This window comes from Papio anubis, chromosome 1, assembly GCF_008728515.1.
Source record: "Papio anubis isolate 15944 chromosome 1, Panubis1.0, whole genome shotgun sequence".
NCBI lineage: Eukaryota > Metazoa > Chordata > Mammalia > Primates > Cercopithecidae > Papio > Papio anubis.
In genome coordinates this window covers 24,521,868-24,546,384 of record NC_044976.1, presented here as the reverse complement: position 1 = coordinate 24,546,384, position 24,517 = coordinate 24,521,868, and the positions used below count along the sequence as shown (strand labels likewise).

Here is a 24,517-nt window from a genome sequence, read left to right as displayed (position 1 = left end):
TCAATCTACACCTGAAGTGATTCAGTAGCCTGAATTACGCCAGTGACTATTTCAGTCTTTTGCAAAGAGCTGAAAGCATTCTGAACTCTTCAGTTCCCACCTCTACTCTGTCCCTCTAGAATCTTCCAAGGTAAAACACCTTAGTGAAGGGTGGAATCAAAAGCATGCCTATTCAACTTAAAGATGCAACAATGAACTATACTGTATACCAGTCACAGGGGTTCTTGTCAACTAGACTGCAAGCTAGATTCATGAAAAAAATGTCTAAGAGTTAAGATTAGAGGCCAAGAGCGTGGCTCACGCCTATAATCCCAGCACTTTGAGAGGCCAAGGTGGGTGGATCAGCTGAGGTCAGGAGTTCAAGACCAGTCTGGCCAACATGGTGAAACCCCATCTTTACTAAAAATATAAAAATTAGCCGGGTGTTGTGGCACGTGCCTGTAATCCCAACTACTCAGGAGGCTGAGCAGGAGGCTGAGGCAGAAGAATCGCTTGAACCCAAGAGGTGGAGGTTGCAGTGAGCCAAGATCACGCCACTGCACACCAGCCTGGGTGACAGAGTGACACTCCATCTCAAAACAAACACACAAAAAGAGTTAAGAGGATCATGGTATTTAACAAACACAGCAGTTTAAAAAAACATCTAGGGCCGGGTGTGGTGGCTCACGCCTGTAATCCCAGCACTTTGGGAGGCCGAGGCAGGTGGATCACGAGGTCAAGAGTTCAAGACCAGACTGGCCAACATGGTGAAACCCCGTCTCTACGAAAAATACAAACATTAGCCAGGCGTGGTGGCGCGCCTGTAATTGCAACTACTCGGGAGGCTGAGGCAGGAAAAGCGCTTGATCACAGAAGGCAGAGGTTACGGTGACTGAGATTGTGCCACTGCACTCCAGCCTGGGCGACAAAGTGACTGTCTCGGAAAACTAGTAATAATAATACAAAAAATTAAAAAAAAAAAAACTTCTAGACCATTATCTTTGGTCCCTATCTCAAGAGGACTATTACAATTTTAAAAGAATGCACTAGAAATACAAATATGTTCCCAAAAGAATAAAAAAGAGAGTCACACATACAATCTGTGTAGCAGTGTAACTGAATTAAATACAGCTGGTTATTTCAACGGGAAAAATCTAGACTATTGATTTTTAAAATATCTATTATTTAATAAAAATAAAAAGGTCCCATGACTGCACATGCAGACAAAACCTTAACAAGGGAAAATTAAATTAACAGTAAGACTTTTGATTACACAATTGATAGACTATTACACAGTCAGAAGACCAGAATCTGATAACCAGCTGTATGATGTTAGGCAAGTTACTTAACTCCTTGGGAATTTTTGTTATTCACCAATCAAAATGAGCAGAGGTGATTTTTGAAGTCCTGTGTACCTCAAAATCTATGATTCAATTCTACTCAGTATTTACTGAGCACAGTCCCCACTATACATATAGTTGTCAAACTATTAAAATTAATGCTAAGGGCTGGGTGCAGTGGCTCACACCTATAATCCCAGCACTTTGGAAGGCCAGGGCAGGAGGACTGCTTGAGCCCAGAACTTCAAGAACCAGCCTGGGCAAGATGGTGAGAACCCGTTTCCACAAAACAAAACAAAACAAACAAACAAAACTGGCTGAGTGTGATGGTACACGCCTGTAGTCCCAGCTACTCAGAAGGTTTAGGTGGAAAGATCGCTTAAGCCCAGGAGTTCAAGGCTGCAATGAGCTTATGATCACATCATTGCACTCCAGCCTGGGTGACAAAAAGAGACCCTATCTCTATAAAACAAACAAACAAAAACTAAAATTAATGCTAGATGTCTAGGAACCAGTAATAGTAGATGTGGTCCCCACTACCCCCTCTTTTATTTGGAGACAAGATCTCACTATGTTGCCCAGACTGTACTCAACTCCTGGGCTCAAGTGATTTTCCCACCTCAGCCTTGGGAGCAGCTGGGACTACAGATACAGACCACTGTCCCTGGCTTTTTTTTTCTTTTCATTTTTAAATTTACTCCTCTCAGCTCATACCTATTTAAGAAAAACAAAAACCAAAAACCTTTATTGAAATACAATTCATATATCATACAATTTGGTCACTTGAGGTGTACGATTCAATGGGTTTTAGTATATCAGTGGAGTTGTGTAATCACTACAATCAATCTTACAACATTTTCATCACTCCAAAAAGAAAACTTCTTACCCTTTGGCAGTCATGCTATGTTTCCACCAGCCTCTGAAGCCCTAGAAAACCATTAATCTACTTTGTGTTTCTGTACGTTCACCTATTCTGGACTTTAGGCATTAGATTCTCATAAGGAGCATGCAATCTAGATCCCTCAAATGCATAGTTCACAATAGCATTCGTGCTCCTATGAGAATTTAGTCCCACCACTGATTTGACAGGAGATGGAGCTCAGGCGGTAACGCTCGACCTGCTGCTCACCTCCTGCTGTGTTGTTCCTAACAGGCCAGACTAGTACTGGTCTTAGGCCCAGGGGTTGGGGACCCCTGATATAGATGGAATCATGCAATATACAGCCTTTTGTGTCTGGCTTTTTTTTTTACTTCATATATAATGGTTATTTCATTTTATTTTCATTTTCTTTTTCTTACCGGTGCTCTACACATTCAGAAAAACTTCTCTAAGTAACATACTACAGAAATGATCCCTGAAAATATAGTCTTAGTATATATGTTATTATTATTATTTTTTGAGACAGAGTCTCACTCTGTTGCCCAGGCTGGAGTGCAATGGCACAATCTCAGCTCACTACAACCTCCGCCTCCCCGGTTCAAGTGATTCTCCTGTCTCAGCCTCCCAAATAGATTACAGACACACATAACCATGCCCAGCTAATTTTTTGTATTTTAGTAGAGATGGGGTTTCACTGTGTTGCCCAGGCTGGTCTCGAACTCCTGAGCTCAGGCAATCCACCCACCTTGGCCTCCCAAAGTGCTAGGATTACAGACATCAGCCGCCACGCCTGGCCAGTATATGTTTTTAAGGTAGCACACGTACCAGTATTTCATTTCTTTTTATTGCTGAATAATATTCTACTGTATTACATGGATATTTTATTCATTCATTCATCAGTTGTGGGTTTTGGATTGTTTCTACTTTTGACTATCATGAATAATGCTGCTACCAACATTTATGTATAAGTCCATACAAAAACTTGTGTATTCATTTCTCCTATATATCTAGGAGCAGAACTATCAGGTCAGGAATAACTCTATGTTTAACCTTTATTTCCCTAAAGGAATAAAAAACAGTCACACACACAACCTGTGTAACAAGGTGATTGAACTTACTTTTTTTTTTTTTTTTTGAGATGGGGTCTCACTATGTTGCCCAGGCTAGTCTCCAAACTCCTGGGCTCAAGTGATCCTCCTGCCTCAGCCTCCCAAGTAGTTGGGATTATTATAATCTTTTGGAGTATAGCCATCCTGGTGGCTGTGGAGTAGATGTTTTAAAATTACAACACATGATTATTGAAGTGACTAGTTTTGTGACTTTAAGAAACTCATTCAATCACTTTGAAATTCAGCCTTCTCATCCGTAAAATGGAAATAAGACATATTATAGGGTTCTTAAGGGCTTTAGTGAAATAATATAGAAAAAATTTATAGTATCTATCACAAAGCATACAATCAACAGTAGTTAATTATTATCATTAGGTTCTCTGCCTTCTAGAACTCACCAATCTAAATGGAAAAACAAAATGCCCTCATAAAGTATTAACTGGCAATACTTAAGTGCAAAAACAAGTGGCAGAGATAATAAAGATACAAGAATGTAAGGAGAATGATATGACTAATGAGTGTAAGGGATAGGAAAAGCCTGTGGGATATTTGCTGGATCTTGAATAGTAAGATCAACATAGCTAGGAAAGGCAAGAGGAGGCAGGCATCACACACATGGGCCCAGATTAAAGAAGTAAAAAAAGAGCCCGGGTATCAGAAACCCAAAACCAGCTGGGTATGGTGGCTCTAGCCTGTAATCCCTGCACTCAGCACTTTGGGAGGCTGAGGCAATAGGATTGTTTCAGGCAAATAGTTTGAACAATATAGCAAGGGCAATATAGCAAGACCTCAATTCTACAAAAAATAAAAAATAAATTAAAAAAAATAAATAAATAAAAAACATAGCTGGGTGTAGTGGCACCATGCTGGTAGTCCCTGCTACTCAGGAGCCTAGGAGTTTAAGGCTGCAGTGAGCATGATAGCACTACTGCACTCTAGCCTTGGTGACAGAGCGAGACCATCTCAAAAAATTAGTAGAAACAAAACAAAAAACAGGACTGTACATTCAGACCTGGTGACAGCAGGAAATATGTTTGAGTGGGTGGCATAGGGACGATCACAGAACTGAAGGCTCTGAATTTCATCTCCCAAGCAACAGGAGTTATTGAAGATTTACAGGAAACTATGAAATTAGGCTTTTAGCAAAAATAATCTGGCAGCAGAGGGAAAGACTTGAGGTCAATTAACCTATTAGAAAGTTGTTTCAAAGGCTAGGCACAGGGGCTCATGCCTGTAATCTCAACACTTTGGGAGGCTGAGGCAGATGGTTCTCTTGAGTCTGGGAGTCCAGACCAGCCTGGGCAACACGGCGAAACCCCATCTCTATAAAAACACACAAAAAATTAGTGAAGCATGGTGGTGCATACCTGCAGTCTCAGCTACCCAGGAGGCTGAGGTGGGGAGGATCACCTCAGCCTGGGAGGCTGCAGTGAGCCATGATCACGCCAGTGCACTCCAATCTGGGTGACAGAGTGAGATCCCGTCCTCCCGTCCCCCAACAAAGTTGTTTCAGATAAGATAAAAAATGGAAATTTAGATAAAGGGACCAGATGTGAGAAGCACAGGGAAAGAAGAAAGACTCCTTGAATGGACCGACATTATGAACATTCTGGAAATAACACAATCTGGAAATGCCAATATACCCAAAATGAAATCTGAAAATGACAATACATATTGGTAATCAAATAATTAATACAGACTTACCCTCTGCAATATCTGAGCATGATGTACCAATGGCTGTGTCCCCACTGTCGGCTACACTTGAACAGCGGCTGAAGCGGCTCCGAAAGGGCTCCGAGATAACTGGGGTCTGCCATTCAGTCCCCAGGGAACTGCCCTTCTGAATCACATTGGAACCTGAAACAAGAGGCATTTCCCACCTTTACTGTGAACGAGCTGATGTAACCCCATTAGATCGTTTTTTTACAAAATCACATAAACCATGAGAGAATAGCAGCAATCTACCCCTTTCTCTCTTCTGTGCCTATTTCAGCTGCTCCGACCTAGTTTTTTTTTTTTGGAGACAGAGTCTGCTCTGTTGCCCAGGCTAGAGTGCAGTGGTGTGCAACTCACGGCAACCTCCGCTTCCTGGGTTCAAGCAATTCTCTGCCTCAGCCTCCCGAGTAGCTGGGATTACAAGTGCCTGCCACCACGCCCAGTTAATTTTTGTATTTTTAGTAGAGACGGGGTTTTACCACCTTGGCCAGGCTGGTCTTGAACTCCTGACCTCATAATTCACCCTCCTCGGCCTCCCAAAGTGCTGGGATTACAGGTGTGAGCCAGCGGGCCCAGCCTGAGCTAGTTAATTTTAAGTGGAAATAATATGAGAAGTGAGAATATTCAAAGATGGTAATAAGTAAGACCCACCAAGAATCCAGGAGTACTGGAACAGAAAACAATCATATTTAATAGCAGTGGCCATTTATTGAAACCTGTAAAGACACAGCACCTTACAAACATAATCTTGCCTACCTACTTACTGAAAAGTATTACCACCCCTATTTTACAGAGGGGAGGGCTGATATTTGAACCCAGTTCTTTCTGATTCCAAAACCCACATTCTTTCCTCTTACAGTTTCTCAATGGTGCTTTTGGCATTCTGGGGATGACCATTCTTCAATGTGTAGTCTATACATTACAGAATGGTTTAGCATCCCTGGTTCCCACTCACTAAATGCCAGCAGCAACCCTCAACCAAGCAACAAGCAGTCCAGTTCCCAGTTGAAAATCATTGCTTCGAGGTTGCAGTGAGCCAAGATCGCGCCATTGCACTCCAGCCTAGGCAACAAGAGCGAAACTCCATTCCCCTCATCCCCCCAAAAAAGAAAAGAATATCATTGTGTCGGCCGGGCGCGGTGGCTCAAGCCTGTAATCCCAGCACTTTGGGAGGCCGAGACGGGTGGATCACGAGGTCAGGAGATCAAGACCATCCTGGCGAACACGGTGAAACCCCGTCTCTACTAAAAAATACAAAAAACTAGCCGGGCGAGATGGCGGGCGCCTGTAGTCCCAGCTACTCGGGAGGCTGAGGCAGGAGAATGGCGTGAACCCGGGAGGCGGAGCTTGCAGTGAGCTGAGATCCGGCCACTGCACTCCAGCCTGGGCGGCAGAGCGAGACTCCGTCTCAAAAAAAAAAAAAAAAAAAAGAATATCATTGTGTCACTGAACCAGGGTACCCTCAATAGGTGAATCCTATGGAGATCAAGGTGAGTTTTGAAAGTCAATCTGAAGAGCCTAGGGTTTTATCTTGAGAGCTATGTGAAGAAATCACTAAAACTGCTGAGCAGGTTAAGACAAAAAGACCGGTGAGATTGATTTGATTTAAAATATGCTGTTTGAGGGGAGGTAGGTAGGAAGTGTTCAATAAATACTTGATTCACTAACATTCTAGCAAAGACTTAAATTTATTTTTTAAAAACCACTATAATTTTCCTAAGGTGTATCTGGTAATCCATGTAAACAAATAAACAAAAAAACTAATGGCAGCTACTTATCCTCCATTTAACCTAAAGTGTGACAGCTGATATCAGAAAATACGGTTCTACAGACTCTCTGATCTAGTGGAAGGCAAATGATATTTAGACACAAATTACTTTATTCCTTTCTTCCAAGTTTAGTGCTTCTCCCATTTTTTTAACCTATTTTCTTCCACTTTTGCTCCTTTTTTGCTACCCTTACCTTGGCTTTCTACTGAAGGCAACCTGACTTTCCCCAAATACTTCTATTCTTTGGATCACAGTGACTGCCTCATTTGAAAGAATCTTTATACACTCAATAATCTGTAATTGTTATAGAAGACACAGGCAACAGTCAGAGTTTCTGAGCAGCATGAGATTAGCCAATGCTACTATACTAAGTTGGTGTAATTCTAACCCAAAGCAAAGAAATCTGACCTTCTGGTGAGTCTACACAGCTTTTTCTCTCTAGTCAGTATAAAATTTGCCAGTCTTTTTGAAACAGTTAAGATTGAGGGCCTCTATTACCACCTTCCTGACTTCCTACTGGAAACTGCTCCCTGTTACTACTACTAATCTTCCACTCTTCATCGTTACCATTTTTCCATCCACTTACTCCATATTCTAACTCCAAAGAGTTATTTGTTAAAAACATATTTTGGTATATTTATAGAGGTTTACGCTTATTTCAAAATTGAAGTTTAAATGCTGAAGTTGGCCGGGTACCGTGGTCATGCCTGTAATCCTAGCACTTTGGGAGGCCAGGGCGAGCAGATTACCTGAGCTCAGGAGTTGGAGACCAGCCTGGGCACATGGTGAAACCCCGTATCTACTAAAATACAAAAAAATTAGCCAGGCGTGGTGGTGCATGCCTGTAATCCCAGCTACTTGGAAGGTTGAGGCACAAGAATCATTTAAACCCAGGAGACGGAGGTTGCAGTGAGCTGAGATTGTGCCACTGCACTCCAGCCTGGGCCACAGAGCAAGATTCTGTCTCCAAAAAAAAAAAGCTGAAATTTTTTGTGTTATAGTGCATGTCCTATCAGTAGCATCCTTATCAATTTTTTTTTTTTTTTTTTTTTTTTGAGACGGAGTCTCGCTCTGTCACCCAGGCTGGAGTGCAGTGGCCGGATCTCTGCTCACTGCAAGCTCCGCCTCCCGGGTTTACGCCATTCTCCTGGCTCAGCCTCCCGAGTAGCTGGGACTACAGGCGCTCGCCACCTCGCCCGGCTAGTTTTTTGTACTTTTTAGTAGAGACGGGGTTTCACCGTGTTAGCCAGGATGGTCTCGATCTCCTGACCTTGTGATCCGCCCGTCTCGGCCTCCCAAAGTGCTAGGATTACAGGCTTGAGCCACCGCGCCCGGCCCTTATCAATTATTAAGACCTTTATTAATCTGAATGAGATACTACTGAAGAGAGAAAAAAACCATCAGAAAGTTTTGTTAGGAAAGGGAATGTTCCAAAAACTTCCATTATATACATAATTGTCATAGAAACTGTACAAATCTCAGAGAATGTGCAAGCACATAAGCAGGTGTTTAAAAAATATTTGCTGAGGCCGGGCACAGTGGCTCATGCCTGTAATCCCAGCACTTTGGGAGGTTGAGGCGGGCGGATCATAAGGTCAGGAAATTGAGACCACCTGGCTAACATGGTGATACCCCATCTCTACTAAAAAATACAAAAAATACGATGGGTGTGGTGGCGGGCGCCTGTAGTCCCAGCTACGTGGGAGGCTGAGGCAGGAGAATGGCATGAACCCGGGAGGCAGAACTTGCAGTGAGCCGAGATCGTGCCACTGCACTCCAGTTAGGGGGACAGAGCGAGATTCCATCTCAAAAAAAAAAAAAAAGCTGAATGAATCTTGAATTGATTCAACCAATGCTTATAATGGTGCCTACTATATGCAAGGCAGCATGCCTAAGAGAATACACCAAACATTTACTGAATATCTATGCTGAGGAAGGCACTGTGAGATTTTTAAGTTAAATAAAACATACCCTAAGTTGAATTAAATGTGCCCTCTTCTTTACCAATACCCCAGAATTCAACAAGTCATTTTTCTAAAATACTACTTATTTGAAATATGTATTATCTACTTAACATGCCTGCACAGTGTATACATATATTTACGTGTTTAATACACAGTCAGCTCTCTGTATCCGTGGTTTCTTTTTTTTCCTATTTTTTTGAGACACAGTCTCACTCTGTTGCCCAGGCTGGAGTGCAGTGGCCCGATCTCAGCTCGCCTCAACCTCCGCTTCCCAGGTTCAAGTGAATCTCCTGCCTCAGCCTCTCAAGTAGGTGGGATTACAGGCACGTGCCACTGCACCCTACTAATTTTTGTATTTTTAGTAGACACGGGGTTTCACCATGTTGGCCAGGCTGGTCTCGAACTCCTGACCTTAGGTGATCCACCCGCCTTGGGCTCCCAAAGTGCTGGAATTACAGGTGTGAGCCACAGCGCCTGGCCATATTCATGGTTTCTACGAGTGTGAATTCAACCAATTTTTTTTTAATGGCATCTTACTAAATGTGCATAGACTTGTTTTTCTTCTTATTCCCCAAACAATACAGTATAACTATTTACATAGCATTTACATTGCATTGGGCATTACAAGTAATCTAGAGATGGTTTAAGGTAAACAGTAGGATATACATAGGTTATATGCAAATACCACACCATTTTATATCAGAGACTCGAGTTATCTGTGGATTTTGGTATCTGCAGGAGTTCTTGGAACCAATCTGCCATGGATACTTAAGGACTGTAGATATTTAATATATTTACTGAAGTTTAAAAATCTTGTTAATCCACTCTAAAGTTAAATTTCTGAGTTTCTAATAACAACACAACAGAATCTGTTGGCATCCAAGCAGAATTTCAATCTTTGTGGGCTAGCAGATGACTGACCCACCCGGAGGACAAAGACAACATAGAACACAGTAATTTATGCTGTGTTTTTCTGATTTCAAATGGAACTATGTTCCAAAGTCATTCTGTTCCAATCCTTTATGTGTCGTCCTCTCCCAACCACGTGGTCCTGTTGAAAGCCATGTAGGACAAGAGATAAATAATTGTTCCCTCAGAGACCTGTTTTTATATTCTATGAAGCTGCATGTTATTTTTGTTCTTTTAGCACCAGCATTTCAGTGAATGCTTGTTTGTTCAATATTTACCTTAAGGAATATGAAAAAACAGAACAAAGGTCAGAATCTAACCCAGAAAACTTTTGACTACTCACTTGGTGAAGTGATGTGAGAGATCCCCTCAGTTGGATATTTCTCCTGCATGGCCATCACAGTTATCTGAGCCAACTGTAGAATGAAGGAATAACCAGTCAGTTCTCTGCAGTATCTTTGATTCCCTGCAAGTTGGTTCCCATTCAACTGAAACTGTCAAAACCATATAGAATATTCAAGTATTTGGCCAGGCACAGTGGCTCACGCCTGTAATCCCAGCACTTTGGGAGGCCAAGGCGGGCCGATCACCTGAGGTCAGGAGTTCAAGACCAGCCTGACCAACATGGTGAAACCCCATCTCAACTAAAAACACAAAAATTGGCCAGGCGTGGTGGCACACATCTGTAATCCCAGCTATTGGGAGGCTGAGGCAGGAGGATTGCTTGAACCCAGGAGGCAGAGGTTTCAGTGAGCCAAGATCACACCACTGCACTCCAGCATGGGCAACTGAGCAAGACTCCATCTCAAGAAAATAAAAAAGAATATTCAAGTATTCTATATGTTTTACTCCTAAGGATATTTAGGAGTAAATATGTTTTTATGTATTTTACTTCTTTTTTTTTTTTTTTTTTTTTTGAGACGGAGTCTCGCTCTGTCGCCCAGGCTGGAGTGCAGTGGCCAGATCTCAGCTCACTGCAAGCTCCGCCTCCCGGGTTCCCGCCATTCTCCTGCCTCAGCCTCCCGAGTAGCTGGGACTACAGGCGCCCACAACCGCGCCCGGCTAATTTTTTGTATTTTTAGTAGAGACGAGGTTTCACCATGGTCTCCATCTCCTGACCTTGTGATCCGCCCGCCTCGGCCTCCCAAAGTGCTGGGATTACAGGCGTGAGCCACCGTGCCCGGCTATGTATTTTACTTCTAAGGATATTTTTAAAGACAAAGTAAATCCCAATACTCCACTCTACTTATCTCTTCCTAAATCCAGTATAGAAAACCTAGAACCAGAGATTACCAATGCAGACTCCATATGGTCCTAGAACCCCTCTGATTTTTACAAAATTTAAAAATATTACTTTTAATTAACAAACTTTACCATGAATCTTCTTAGCCATGGGGACATGATGACAGGATGAGGTGGATAAAGAACTAAAGAACTAAACCAACAGTGAAGTATTACAGCCTCAATTATGATTAACATAAAACAAATTCCTCAATTCTTCCAGTAATTAAAGTCGGTCATACGCTGTATAAAGATGGAAAGAACTCTTGATCATAAGTAGAACCGCAATCCTGAGCTAGGAACATGAAGCTCTCATCCCATGTTCTCACTCCTTAAAATACTTATATTTACAGTACACTAGGGGTAGGTGCCGAGAATTCAGCAGAAGCAGATTTGAAGTCTAAACAAATACACTTGAACCCACTAAACATTAAGTTACCAATTTATTATAAAAAGGAGGATAACGACACAACCTAATTCATGTTAATTCATTTATAATTAACTTACAACAGTGCCTGACACATACTAAGTGCTGTTATTACTTGGCAATTTACATCAGCAAAAGTGGCACTGTACACCCATGGAAGATCAAGGGGTATAAATTCAGAAACTCTAAATTTATAAAAGCCCCAAAAGAGTTTGGGACAATTCAGCCAGGCTCAGTGGCTCACGCCTGTAATCCCAGCACTTTGGGAGGCCGAGGCAGGCAGACCACCTGAGGTCAGGAGTTCGAGACCAGCCTGGCCAACATGGTGAAACCTCGTCTCTACTAAAAATACAAAAAATAGCCGAGCGTGGTGGCAGGTGCCTGTAATCCCAGCTACTCGGGAGGCTGAGGCAGGAGAATTGCTTGGACCTGGGAGGCGGAGGTTGCAGTGAGCCAAGATCAGCCAAGATCGCACCATTGCACTCCAGCCTGGATGACAGAGCAAGACTCCCTCACCAAAAAGAAAAAAAAGAAAAAAAAAGAGTTTGGGACAACTCACAGAACATAACTCTCAGAGGTGAAAATCACTCTGTAGAAAAAAGAAGACCATATGGTACTATTTCTCTAACGTACTTTAGTGACCTCTATAGTATTCTCTTAGTAACAACAACCCAAACCCTTATTAATCCACTGCATTTACAACAGACAAAGGGTATCATCCTCAGAATCTCAGTTCTTCACATACTGGGTGAGAGAAGCTTTGTTCAGTAATAAAAGCTTTAGTTTATGGCAAGTATGATTCTGTGAGTTAAATGATGATATAGAAGGATTAGATTACCTCCTTACTAGTGATTTCCTTTCTTGTCAATATCAAAATCCTTTTATTCCCTCCTTTCTTTAAAGGATGACAAAACGGTAGGCCCACTGGACGTTTCTAAGACGTTTCTAAATTCAGACAAGTTGAAAATATGGTGACAGAAGAACTCCCAGTTACCCTATGACTCAGCAATTCCACATTGAAGTATACACCCAAGAGAAATGAAAACATAGGTTTACACAAAAGCTTCAATAAGAATGTTCATAGCAGCATTATTTACAATAGCCAAAAAGTGGAAACAACACAAATGTCCATCAGCAATGAATGGATACATAAAACGTGGTATATCCAAAAATCAGAATATTACTCAGCAATAAAAGGAAGTACTGATACATGTGACAACATGGATGAACACTGAAGACATGCACAGTCAAAGAAGTCAAACAAAAGGCTTGATCCTATTTACATGAAATGTCAGAATAGGCAAATCCAGAGAGACACAGATAGTGACTGCAAGGGACTGAGAGGAGGGAGGGTAGGAGAATAGGAAGTGACTGCTAATGGATATCGGGTTTCTTCTCAGGGTGATCAAAATGTTCTGAGATTAGATACTGGTGACTGACTGCACAACCTTGCCAATATATTAAAAACCTCTGAATTGCACACACATAAAATTAAATTTTATGGTACGTGATATAAACCAAAAATAAAATTCTAAGGCACCCCCAACCATCTGAATGGACCCCTCCCCTTGGCCAAGGACATTCCAAAGTTAAGCTGAAAAACCTGTTAAGGCCATGAAGGCGGTAGTGGTGGTGGAGTCCTACACCCCTCATTATACCCTCCTCCCTTCTGGAATTCAGGAAAAGCATTAACATTAACACAGATGTCTGTAAGAAACATTTACAATCTATTCTCTCTAAAGCCTGCTATTTGGAGGCTTCATCTGCATGATAAAACCTTGATCCCCAGGATTCCTTAACCCAGACATTCCTTTCTATTGATAATAACTTTCAACCAACTGCCAATCAGAAAATTTTGAAATCTACCTATGACCTGGAAGCCCCTACCCCCTAACAGCTGTCTTACCCTTCCGGATCAATGTAAATCTTACATGTATTTGATTGATGTCTCATGTCTCCCTAAAATGTTTATAACCAGGGCACACGTTATCAGGATCACGTGAGGGCTGTGTCAGGGGCCATTGGTCACCCGTATTTGGCTCAGAATAAATCTCTTCAAATATTTTACAGAGTCTGACCCTCATTGACAACAAATACCTCAAAAAGAAAAAAAGAAAGAAAGAAACCCCTTAAGGAGTAAAACAATACAAAATAAATCATTCTTAAGTTCAGAATTAGATGAGCTACTGGTGGAAATTTTTGGGACAACTGAAGGAGACGGACATTTCCTGGGATAAAAATGAGAGAAATGAATGTACAAGAAGTAACACAACCAATTACAAAGCTTAGAAAGGGAGTGAATGGAGGCAGACGGGGGGGGGGGGGGAAAAAGCACCCACCAGGATTAGTTTCCATCTTCAAAGCCCTTTAAACTACAGAAATGCCATTCATTCAACAAATTTAACATGCATTCTGCACTTATTACCTATCAAACACTGTGCTCAACACTTTGCAGGTATCATGTTTCACGTTTCATGCTCACATCAACCCTACGAGGCAGTTACTATTATCCTCATTTTATGGATGAGAAAATAAAGGTTTATAGTAGTGAAGGTCATACAGCTAGGAAGAGGCTTCAAAGCCAGGACTGTACTCTAATGCTACAGGAGTCTAGTCAGCATTCTACATGTGACAAAACACAAAAAAAGGGATCAAGCATGGCACCACAAGTTGGAGTTTCTGCCTCAGACAGCAAGAGCTGCAAGCCTCAATTATATTAGCAGCAAAAGTTCATAGCATTTCTTCACTTTGTCCTTGGTCATCACCTAGGCTTTATTTCTCAAGTTGCTACCCAAGAATTAGATTTTGACTGCCGTTAAGTATTTTTCCCCTATAAGAATTACAATCTAAGTGTGGCCAGGTGCGGTGGCTCACGCCTGTAATCCCAGCACTTCGGGAGGCCGAGACGGGCGGATCACCTGAGGTCGGGAGTTTGGGACCAGCCTGACCAACATGGAGAAAGCCCGTCTCTACTAAAAATACAAAATTAACCGGGCATGGTGGCGCATGCCTGTAATCCCAGCTACTTGGGAGGCTGAGGCAGGAGAATCGCTTGAACCCGGGAGGCGGGGGTTGCGGTGCGCCGAGATCGCGCCACGGCACTCCAGCCTGGGCGACAAGAGCAAAACTCCGTCTCAAAAAAGAATTACAATCTGTGTGGAACATCACGCTTGGCAGCTGTTAAGAGAACCACATCAGACAAGAGAGGATTTGAAGGGACACACAGACAGCTGACAGACACACGAAGAATCTCACACCATCACACTATTTTCACCGCCTTGATCATTCATTAAACCTTGTGAAACAGAAGCCAAATCCTCGACAAGTTGCCTTTACAAACAAAAGTCGTGAGACATACAAAACCACCAGATCATTATAAAGCAGACAAGGTCTGAGGGCAAGTCAATGAGGCCTGGCTAGCTGCTTCATCCTTGTATCACCACCGTCCCCTACTTAACCCAGTGTTCAATTCATCAACCGAAATTTACTGCGTGCCTACTATGCACCTGGCTCTGAGCCACGTGTTGGGAATATACTGGTGTAAAGGATCGCTCTCATTAACTGAGGTGAAGTAAGCGTTGAATATATTGTTGAGCAAATAAACCTGAACACACTCAACTTTCAGTTCAACCAAAGCACCAGCTCCTTCTTGCTGAAGTAAAGTTCCTCACCTTCCGCCCTACTGACCTTTTGGGGGATTTTTCTTTGTTGTTGGCGGCTTCCTATACACAGTAGGCTGTGGAGCAGCATCCCTGGCTTCTTCACACTACATGCCAGTAGCAAGCCCTGGAGCTGTGACTATCAAAAATTTTTCCAGACATCGACCAATGTCCCCAGGGAAGCAAAATCGCCCCGGCCGAGAAGTCCCGGGGTAAGGCCCCGCCAAGTGCTCTCCGTCCCACAACCCTAATTCTCTACACAGTCTTCCAACCTCGGCCCAAACTTCACCTCCTCGGGGAGGGCTCCCTGACCTCTCCGACTAGATCCGCGCCTTCTATTTTGTGCTCTTTTTAAGATTTTTCCACTCTACCCTCACTGTGCGCCGAGGGATTACCCCGCTTAACGTCGACTCCCCTCCCAGGGCTGTGCGCTCCGCGAGGGCAAGGAATGCGCCGCCCGCTGTATCCCTGGCTATCGGCGCAGGGCCTGGCACGCAGATAAAGCGACTGCTGTGGGGTGAACCACGGAGGGCAAAGCAAGGCAGCGGGGTAAGCGAGGGGAACGCGACGCGAGAGGGCGTGTGCGGGGGCACTCGCTTAGGGGCGGAGGCGCATGCGCTTCGCTCTCCCCTGCCCCTCACGGTGGCAGGTCGCGAGCTTCTGAGGCTTCACCGGAGCTATGGGAGCAGAGGCAAGGTCGGCCACTAGGACTGGGGCTCCCGAGGGAGGAAAACTTACACGGGCCTGAAAGCGGGCGGCGAAATTCCTTACTCGGGAAGACTGACTGCAGCCACCACGTCTTCGGTGAGCGGTGGTTCCCTCCCTCAGCTCCTCTAACGGCCGTTGCACGCCCGCCAGGCCGCGCGCCACAGAACGCGCGTCCTTCGGCCCCACCCCGTTCTGCCGCCTGTGGCCAATCGGGAATCGAACGGCACCGGCTTCCCGCCCCTTTCTGTCCGTTTCTGACCAATCGGCAGTCGAGCCTTGTCGGTATCCCGCCCCCGCACACTACCCTCTGCTCTGAGAGCCGGACAGATCTTTCTGCGCATGACCACGCAGCCACTTGGCTTGTTCTCTGCTCCTTGCCCCGTTTTACCTGTAGGTGGAGCCCTGCTCACCTATACCTGGAGGGGCCTGCTGGGCCTGTGCAGGTTGGGAAGGTGGCGGCCCGGGGGCGGAGGGAGGGGACACGAGAATCCCACTCAACCTGCCTCACCCTCCTTCCATTCCAAGGCGCGTCTATCTGTTCTCCCACCTCAAGCAGGGGTTCAGGTTGTGACCAGGAGTTAAGGTGTGGCCTGGGTCACTGACTAGTCAGGGTCAAGGCTTGGTCTGGGTTGGAGGCAGTGGCCAGCCTGTGACTAAGGTTCAGGTTGAAGGGTAAAGGATCAGTCCCACCTCCCTCCCCAAACTTGGTCCCCAGGAAAAGGAACCGTTAAGTTCATTTGCATTAATAGGCGCTTGAAGAGTCAGAATTGTTTCAAGTGAGAACAGAACCATCAGCCAAAGGAATGAATCTCGGATAGTGAAATTTTGGGTATCTAGAAACCTGACTTGGGAGGGAGAGATATTAAAAAGTTGTGTAGGAAGCCGGGCGCGGTGGCTCACGCCTGTAATCCCAGCACTTTAGGAGACAGAGGAGGGCGGATCACGAGGTCAGGAGATCGAGACCATCCTGGCCAACATGGTGAACCCTCCTCTCTATTAAAAATACAAAAATTAGCTGGGCGTGCTGGCGCGTGCCTGTAATCCCAGCTACTTGGGAGGCTGAGGCAAGAGAATCGCTTGAACCAGGGAGTCGGAGGTTGCAGTGAGCCGAGATTGTGTCCCGGTACTCCAGCCTGGTCACAGAGTGAGGCTCCATCTCTAGAGAAAAAAAAAAAAAGTTGTATGATTTCTTAGCTTTAAGAGCCAGACAAAGCGAGCTCATTACTGAATAAAAGTCACCCTGGAGGAAAGACCCTAGGGATGTGCCCCAAGGTTGTATCCTCTGCGCTTTCTTTTAGTATTTTAAGGTAAAAATATAGGAGACATAAAATAGCAGATTTAATGGATAATGAAAATGAACCTGGGTATGATATGAAATTAGGACCAGAAGCCTCTGTTATTGTAAAGGCTAAAAAAAAAAAAAAAAAAAAATGTTAAGACAGGGTGTCTAAATGAATAAATTTATGGACTAATGGGTAGAAAGCTAGAAAGTGTTAGTCCTGGCCAGACACGGTGGCTCACGCCTGTAATCCCAGCACTTTGGGAGGCCAAGGCAGGTGGATCACCTGAGGTCAGGAATTTGAAATCAGCCCGTGGCCAACATGATAAAACCCCGTCTCTACTAAAAATGCAAAAATTAGCCAGGTATGGTGGTGGGCGCCTGTAATCCCAGCTACTGGGGAAGCTGAGTCAAGAGAATCTCTTGAATCCAGGAGGAGAGGTTGCAGTGAGCCAAGATCACTGCACTCCAGCCTGGGCAACAGAGCAAGATTCTGAAAAAAAAAAAAAAAAAAAGAAAGTCAGAAAACGTTGAAAGGCTTCCATTTCTTTTGTGAAAGGCATATGTGAGGAGGGAGGGAACAGGGGCATCTAGAGGACTGAGAAGAATTAGGAAGATGTGAATTGCTGATACAGAGGATAGAAGAGAAATCCGACTGAAACATAGTGGAAGTGTTGAGATTTAAATTTACAAATAGCAAACAGTACATTTGTACAGTTCTTTTTAATAGGTATCTATAGTTTAAAAGTAACTCTGTTATCTACTGCCAATTTTCTTTTTTGTTTGTTTGTTTTGTTTTGAGACAGTCTTGCTCTGTCACCCAGGCTGGAGTGTAGTGGCACGATCTCAGCTGACTGCAACCTCCGCCTCCTGGGTTCAAGCAATTCTCCTGTCTCAGCCTCCTGAGTAGCTGGGACTATAGGCACCCACCACTACACCTGGCTAATTTTTGTATTTTTAGTAGAGACGGGGTTTCACCATGTTGACCAGGCTGGTCTCAAACTCCTGACCTCAGGTGATCCACCTGCCTTGGCCTCCCAAAATGCTGGGATTACAGGCATGGGCCACCACAGCCAGCCCTACTGCCAATTTTCAAACGTGAATGACTTGTCATATGTATATATATACAAATATACTAGTCAGGGTTATGGCACAGTCTGAGGCTAGGGTCAGGGCTTGGTCTGGGTTGGAGGCAATGGTCAGCCTATGACCAGGGTTCAGGTTGAAGGGTAAAGAATCAGTCCTGCCTCCCTCCCCAAACTTGGTCCCCAGGAAAAGGAACCATTAAGTCCATTGTCCATTTGCATTAATATGAGCTTGAAGAATCAGACTGGAAAATTGTTTCAAAGGAGGAACACACACACACACGCATTTGAGAAGGGGTCTCTTTATGTTGCCTAGGCTGGGCTCAAACTCCTGGGCTTAAGCTATCCTCCCGTTCAACCTCCAGAGTTGCTCGGACTACAGACTTGTGCCACCACTCCCAGCTCATTTATATTTTAACAGAGACTTTTGGTCCTAATTTCAGAGAATATTCACGACCAACCTCTTTAGATATATTCTTTTTTTTTTTTTTTTTTCAAGATGGAGTCTTGCTTTGTCGCCCAGGCTGGAGTACAGTGGAGTGATCTCAGCTCACTGCAACCTCTGCCTCCCGGGTTCAAGTGATTCTTCTGCCTCAGCCTCCTGGGTAGCTGGGACTACAGGCACCTGCCACCATGCCTGGCTAATTTTTGTATTTTTAATAGAGACAGGGTTTCACCATGTTGGCCAGGCTGGTCTCTAATTCCTGACCTTGTGATCTGCCTGCCTTGGCCTCCCAGTGTTGGGATTACAGATGTGAGCGCCTGGCCAATATGAGATTCTTAAATCGTCAGTTACATTATTGTTTTTAAAAGACTTGCTGGATGTATTAGTCTGTTCTCACACTGAGAACTGTTCTCACAGTGTGAGAACAGACTAATGTTAACTGGGTAAGACATACCTGAGACTAGGTAATTTATAAAGGGAAGAGGTTTAATTGACTCACAGTTCCACAGGGCTGGGGAGGCCTCAGGAAACTTACAATCATGGCAGAAGGGGAAGCAAGCACATCCTTCTTCACATGGTGGCAGCAAGGAGAAGTGCCCAGCAAAATGGGGGAAAGCCCCTTATAAAACCATCAGATCTTGTGAGAACTCACTATCATGAGACCAGCATCATGAGACCAGCATGAGGGCAACTGCCCCCATGATTAAATTACCTCCCATCACTTTCCTCCTATGACACATGGAGATTATGGGAACACGATGAGATTTGGGTAGGGACACAGCCAAATCATATCACTGAATATTTTAATAAAATATATCAAGTACACTATGACTTAATAACTGAAAAGGGACGGGGTTAGGCCAGATGTGACCTACCTCAGTATAGTAAAAAATAAATTGCAATCCCAGCACTTTGGGAGGCTGAGACGGGCGGATCACAAGGTAAGGAGATTGAGACCATCCTGGCTACCACAGTGAAACCCCGTATCTACTAAAAAATACAAAAAACTAGCCGGGTGTGGTGGCCAGTGCCTGTGGTCCCAGCTACTCAGGAGGCTGAGGCAGGAGAATGGTGTAAACCTGGGAGGCGGAGCTTGCAGTGAGCTGAGATCCGGCCACTGCACTCCAGCCTGGACGACAGAGCGAGACTCCGTCTAAAAAAAATAAAAATAAAATAAAATAAATTGCAACTTAGTTACAATCATATAATTAGAGTTATCACTTTCATATGCACTGTGTTGTCTGGTGGATTATTTTATAAGCATCTATTGTTACAGAGCACTGAGGCTTCTTTAACATGGTCAACTAATTTAGTTTAAATGCAATAGCTTCCTTGTTTACTTAATTTTATTTCATTTATTTTCTTTTTGAGATATTTAAGCAGAGTCAATATTTTGTCCTTATCCTTCAAGATATATATGTATATATTTTTTCTACTTCCCTTCTTCCCTCAGGATATATTTTATCTATTTGTTTTTGAGACAGAGTCTTGCTCTGTTGCCCAGGCTGGAGTGCAATGGCACAATCTCGGCTCACTGCAAACCTCCACTTCTTGGGTTCAAGAGATTCTCTTGCCTCAGCCTCCTGAGTAGCTGGGATTACAGGCACCTGCCACCACGCCCAGCTAATTTTTGTATTTTTAGTAGAGAGGATTTCACTATTACCGCCAGGCTGGGCTTGTATGCCTAACCTCAGGTGATCCACCCACCTCAGCCTCCCAAAATGCAGGGATTACAAGTGTGAGCCACAGTGCCCAGCCAGGATACATTTTAAATAACGGCAAGGGCTAATGCCTTCAATAGCAGGGCTGTTTAAACAGTCTACTACAGATGTATAAAGTCAATATGAATTCACAATAAAATGTAATTGCTGATTTAATAAATGTGTGACTTTCTATCCTGGCTAACATGGTGAAACCCCGTCTCTACTAAAAATACAAAAAACTAGCCGGGCGCGGTAGCGGGCGCCTTTAGTCCCAGCTACTTGGGAGGCTGAGGTGGGAGAATGGCGTGAACCCGGGGGGCGGAGCTTGCAGTGAGCCGAGATCGCGCCACTGCACTCTAGCCTGGGAGACACAGTGAGACTCCGTCTCAAAAAAAAAAAAATAAAAATAAAAAAAAATAAATGTGTGACTTTGATGTGCATGAAAAAATAATATGGATTGTTCATTTGACATGATTTTTTTCAGGAGCTGTTAAGGCATTAAAGACAACAAAATGTTCCTGCAAATGAAAAAAAATTTTTTTTTGAGACAAGAGTCTTGCTGTGTCGCCCAGGCTGGAGTGCAGTGGCGAGATCTCAGCTCACTGCAACCTCTGCCTCCCAGGTTCATGCCATTCTCCTGCCTCAGCCTCCCAAGTAGCTGGGACTACAGGTACCCACCACTACTCTCGGCAAATTTTTTGTGTTTTTAGTAGAGACGGGGTTTCACCGTGTTAGCCAGAATGGTCTCGATCTCCTGACCTCGTGATCCACCCGCCTTGGGCAGATAAATGTGTACACTGCCAAAGTGCTGGGATTACAGGCATGAGCCACCGTGCCCGGCCAGCCTGCAAATGAAATATTAAGACTGTTAAATTAAATTTAGCCTTTTTTTTTTTTTTTAGACAAGGTCTTACTGTCACCCAGGCTGGAGTACAGTGGCAGGAACACAGCTCACTGCCTCAGCCTCCCGAGTAGCTGGGACTACAGGTGCCCGCCATCACGCCCGGCTAATTTTTTTTTTTTTTTAATTTTTAGTAGAGACAGGGTTTCTCCGTGTTAGCCAGGATGGTCTTGATCTCCTAACCTCGTGATCCGCCCGCCTCGGCCTCCCAAAGTGCTGGGATTACAGGCGTGAGCCACGACGCGCAGCGAGGGTTGAAGTTTTGAAGGACCGTTATGGAACAGAAAGAAGGGAGAGACTGTTTCTAGATCATTAAGGAATATTTACCAAAAAAAGGTTGGCACGAGGGACAGCCTGGGAGAAGAGTAATCTGATGTGACAGGAAAGGTAAGAATGGAAGGAGACAGGCAGAGAAGGCTCAGACTCGAAATTTACTGAGTGAGACCAGGACTCGGTGAGGAGAGCAGAAGCCGAGGAGGACATGGGCTCGGGGAGGAGACTTGCATTTAGGGAAGAGTGGAGGGCATGAAGGAAGGAGGGGACTTGGTGACGGGTCTCAGAACAGGTCGGTAGGAGGCTCTGGAAGAGGAGTCAGGGAGGCCCCAGAAATGATCCAGTTACCGCTTATTCGGATGGGCTCGAATACTATCCAGCTGCCGTCGCGCTCCAGACCCTCCCGCGTTCGGATCTCCCAGGAGCGATCCCTCCCAGGCGAGTTCTTCTGACTGCAGGCCTGCGGGCAACTCAAGCACAAGGGTAGCGAAGCCGGCCAGGCGGGGACTTTGCCCAAGACCCCAGGGTAGCCCCACCTCTCTCCCCGCCCCAAGTGAGTTCACCAATCCACAAGACCTAGGTCTTCAAAATCCCGCCTCAAGCCCCGCCCATGGCAGGACCTGCCAGTTCCCAGCACCGCAGTCCCCCAGGCCCCGCCTTCCGTGACGCTTCCGTGAGGACGGCGCAGCTGGGAGTCCGGCTACCCAGCCTGCCCCGCAGGAACTGCCTTGCAGGCAAGGCTGCGACGACTGCGCAGGAGGCCCTGGGGCTGCCCACTCACTGGTTGGCACGAGCGTCTCGCCCGCGTGTCACACAGGGTCACTTGGCCGTGCAGGTAGAGCGTATCGCTCGTCGAGAAGCCGATCAGGTTGAAGGCCAGGGTCACCTCCAGAGAGGCCCCGTTGGCCCGCAGGCCTGGGGCAGCCGGTTGCTGATGCGGCAGCTGTGGGGAGAGGCAGCGTCACGGGCCCAAGGTGCCCGTGGATGAGCACCGAGGGCCGTTGCCCACTTTTCACGTTTACGTGTATAGGTGCAGATGCTGGTCTCATGCTGAGAACTTTACATGGATTGTTTCATTTCATCCTCACAGATCCCGTGAAGAAGACAATACTTTTGCCCCTCACCACCCCTTTTTTAAAGATGAGGAAACTGAGGCTCAAACTGAGATTCAAAGAGGGTTGCCCAAGGTTCTGCAGGGAGCAGGCTGGCCCCAGCGCCCGCCCACAGTCTTAATCACTGGGTTCTATTTCCTCCTGACAAAGGAGGAATGACAGGCGAGGGACAGGTTTGGCCGTGGTGTGTTTAAGAGCCTGTACTAGAGACCAATGATGTGTCATAGGTGTAGTCGCCTAAACTCCGAGTCTCTCTTGTTCTCTCAGCTGTAAAGTGGGGGAAATAATACTTCATAGGGTTGTTTGGAGGAATAAATGAGGTAATAAATGATTCCCTGTGCTCTGTGAAGCCTTGTTACTAAAATATGACCTAAAAGCCCAGAGACCCAACTCTTTCCCAAGAATGTTGAGGAAGAACTTGGATTTACTGTCTCTGTGTTCCCAACACTTAGCAAGATCTGCAACTTATTGTGTGAACTGAGCCTCAGTTTCTCTATAAAGTGAGAATGAAAATATAGCTATCTTGGCCAGGCACGGTGACTCACGCCTGTAATCCCAGCACTTAGGGAGGCTGAGGTGGGTGGATCACCTGAGGTCAAGGATTCGAGACCAGCCTGGCCAATATGGTGAAACCCCGTATCTACTAAAAATACAAAAATTAGCTAGGCATGGTGGCCAGCGCCTGTGGTCCCAGCTACTCCGGAGGCTGAGACAGGAGAATTGCTTGAACTTGGGAGGCAGAGGTGGTAGTGAGCTGAGATCGTGCCACTTCACTCCAGCCTGAGCAACAGAGTGACAAAATATAACTATCTCATAGAGTGTGTTGGAGGCTTAAATGAGTTAATATATGTGAAGTGATTCAAACTGTCTGGCGTAGAGTCAATGCTATGTCAGTATTAGATATTATTAGCTACTAAATATTATGAATGTCCAATATATAACATATATATAGCACTCTGAAATGTTGTGTCTTTGTTTTTTAGTTTTATCATTGTAGGCCCTCAGTAATTGAGCAAAGAATAAAAGAAATGCATGTTATTTGGTGGCTGCAAGATCTTGGGCAGGCTTTAATCTCTGAGCCTTAATTAGTTATCTTCAAAATGGGAATGATAGCATTATTCAAGAAACATTCACCCAGCACTTACTTTCTTCCAGCGTTTGCATGCCAGGGATACCAAGAAGAGTGACAGAATCTGTGCTCAAGTGTATAAAAGCACCCAGCACAAGCCAAATCCAAGGGCTGGTCTGGCACTCACAGGAGGTTACCAGACCTGACCTCTTGTTCACAAAGTGGTAAGTGACCTTAACAGCACCTATCCTGGAGATGTTGGTGCTGGCAAAGACCTCACTGACCACCAGGGCAAATTGGTCTGGATCACTGCTTATGGCCTTGAGGACCGCGTAGAGGGGCATGCCAAGAGGAACTGTTCTGTTCTCAAGCAGAGTTGAGAGCTGAAGGTCTGTAAAGATGCCCAAGATGATGATGGTGTCCCCAGTGCCCGGAACGTGGATGGTGCTATATCTGGAGAGGGACAGAAGTGAAACCCTCATCATGAAACCGTAGAGGGAGAGACACTCACCCACACCTTCTGCCTCCCCAAGGTCACTGAGCACTGGTAACCATAGAGAATAAAGAGCGGGCGGAACAAACCTGCTTACCTTCTTCCTGGTCTGCCTAAAAAGTGAGGTACCACCTCATAGATCCCCAGACCTAGGACCCTTGAAGCCATCCACAGGAATTTACATAGACAACTTGTATGTATTCCTTCACAGAAGCTTTTTTTTTTTTTTTTTTTAATTGAGACAGGGTATCACTCTGTTGCCTAGGCTGGAGGGCAGTGGCATGACTACGGCTCACTGCAGCCTCGACCTCCCAGGCTCAAGCGATCCCCCCACCTCAGCCTCCCAAGTAGTTGAGACTATAAGCACACACCATCAAGTCCAGCCAGAAGCATCTCTTTTCTTCCACTAATGCTTT

At 44.9% G+C, this 24,517-nt stretch overlaps 1 protein-coding gene, 1 long non-coding RNA gene and 1 pseudogene across 7 annotated transcripts in view; 1 reads left to right on the top strand and 2 right to left on the bottom strand.

Annotated features, from left to right (window-relative positions):
- Positions 1–22,147, bottom strand: part of CEP85 (centrosomal protein 85) — a 52,432-nt gene extending 30,285 nt beyond the window's left edge. For 2 of the 6 annotated variants that reach the window (XM_003891384.3, XM_017958550.2), the window contains exons 1-3: positions 15,772–15,924; positions 10,010–10,082; positions 5,013–5,165 (exon numbers count right to left, since the gene is read on the bottom strand). In XM_003891384.3, the coding sequence (XP_003891433.1) occupies positions 5,013–5,165; positions 10,010–10,064 (208 nt within the window). In that variant the 5' untranslated portion in view covers positions 10,065–10,082; positions 15,772–15,924. Of the gene's footprint in view, positions 1–5,012; positions 5,166–10,009; positions 10,083–15,061; positions 15,735–15,771; positions 15,925–21,775 lie in introns of those variants that run through there. The other 4 variants (XM_009202483.4, XM_017958545.3, XM_009202479.4 and 1 more) reach the window with 3 other exon arrangements.
- On the bottom strand, positions 2,601–2,690 carry LOC116271891 (annotated as a pseudogene).
- LOC103882719 lies at positions 22,146–24,189 on the top strand. The gene is made up of 2 exons (XR_001902361.3): positions 22,146–22,262; positions 23,695–24,189. It is a non-coding gene; the product is annotated as an uncharacterized LOC103882719 (long non-coding RNA).
- The last annotated feature ends 328 nt before the right edge of the window (positions 24,190–24,517 follow it).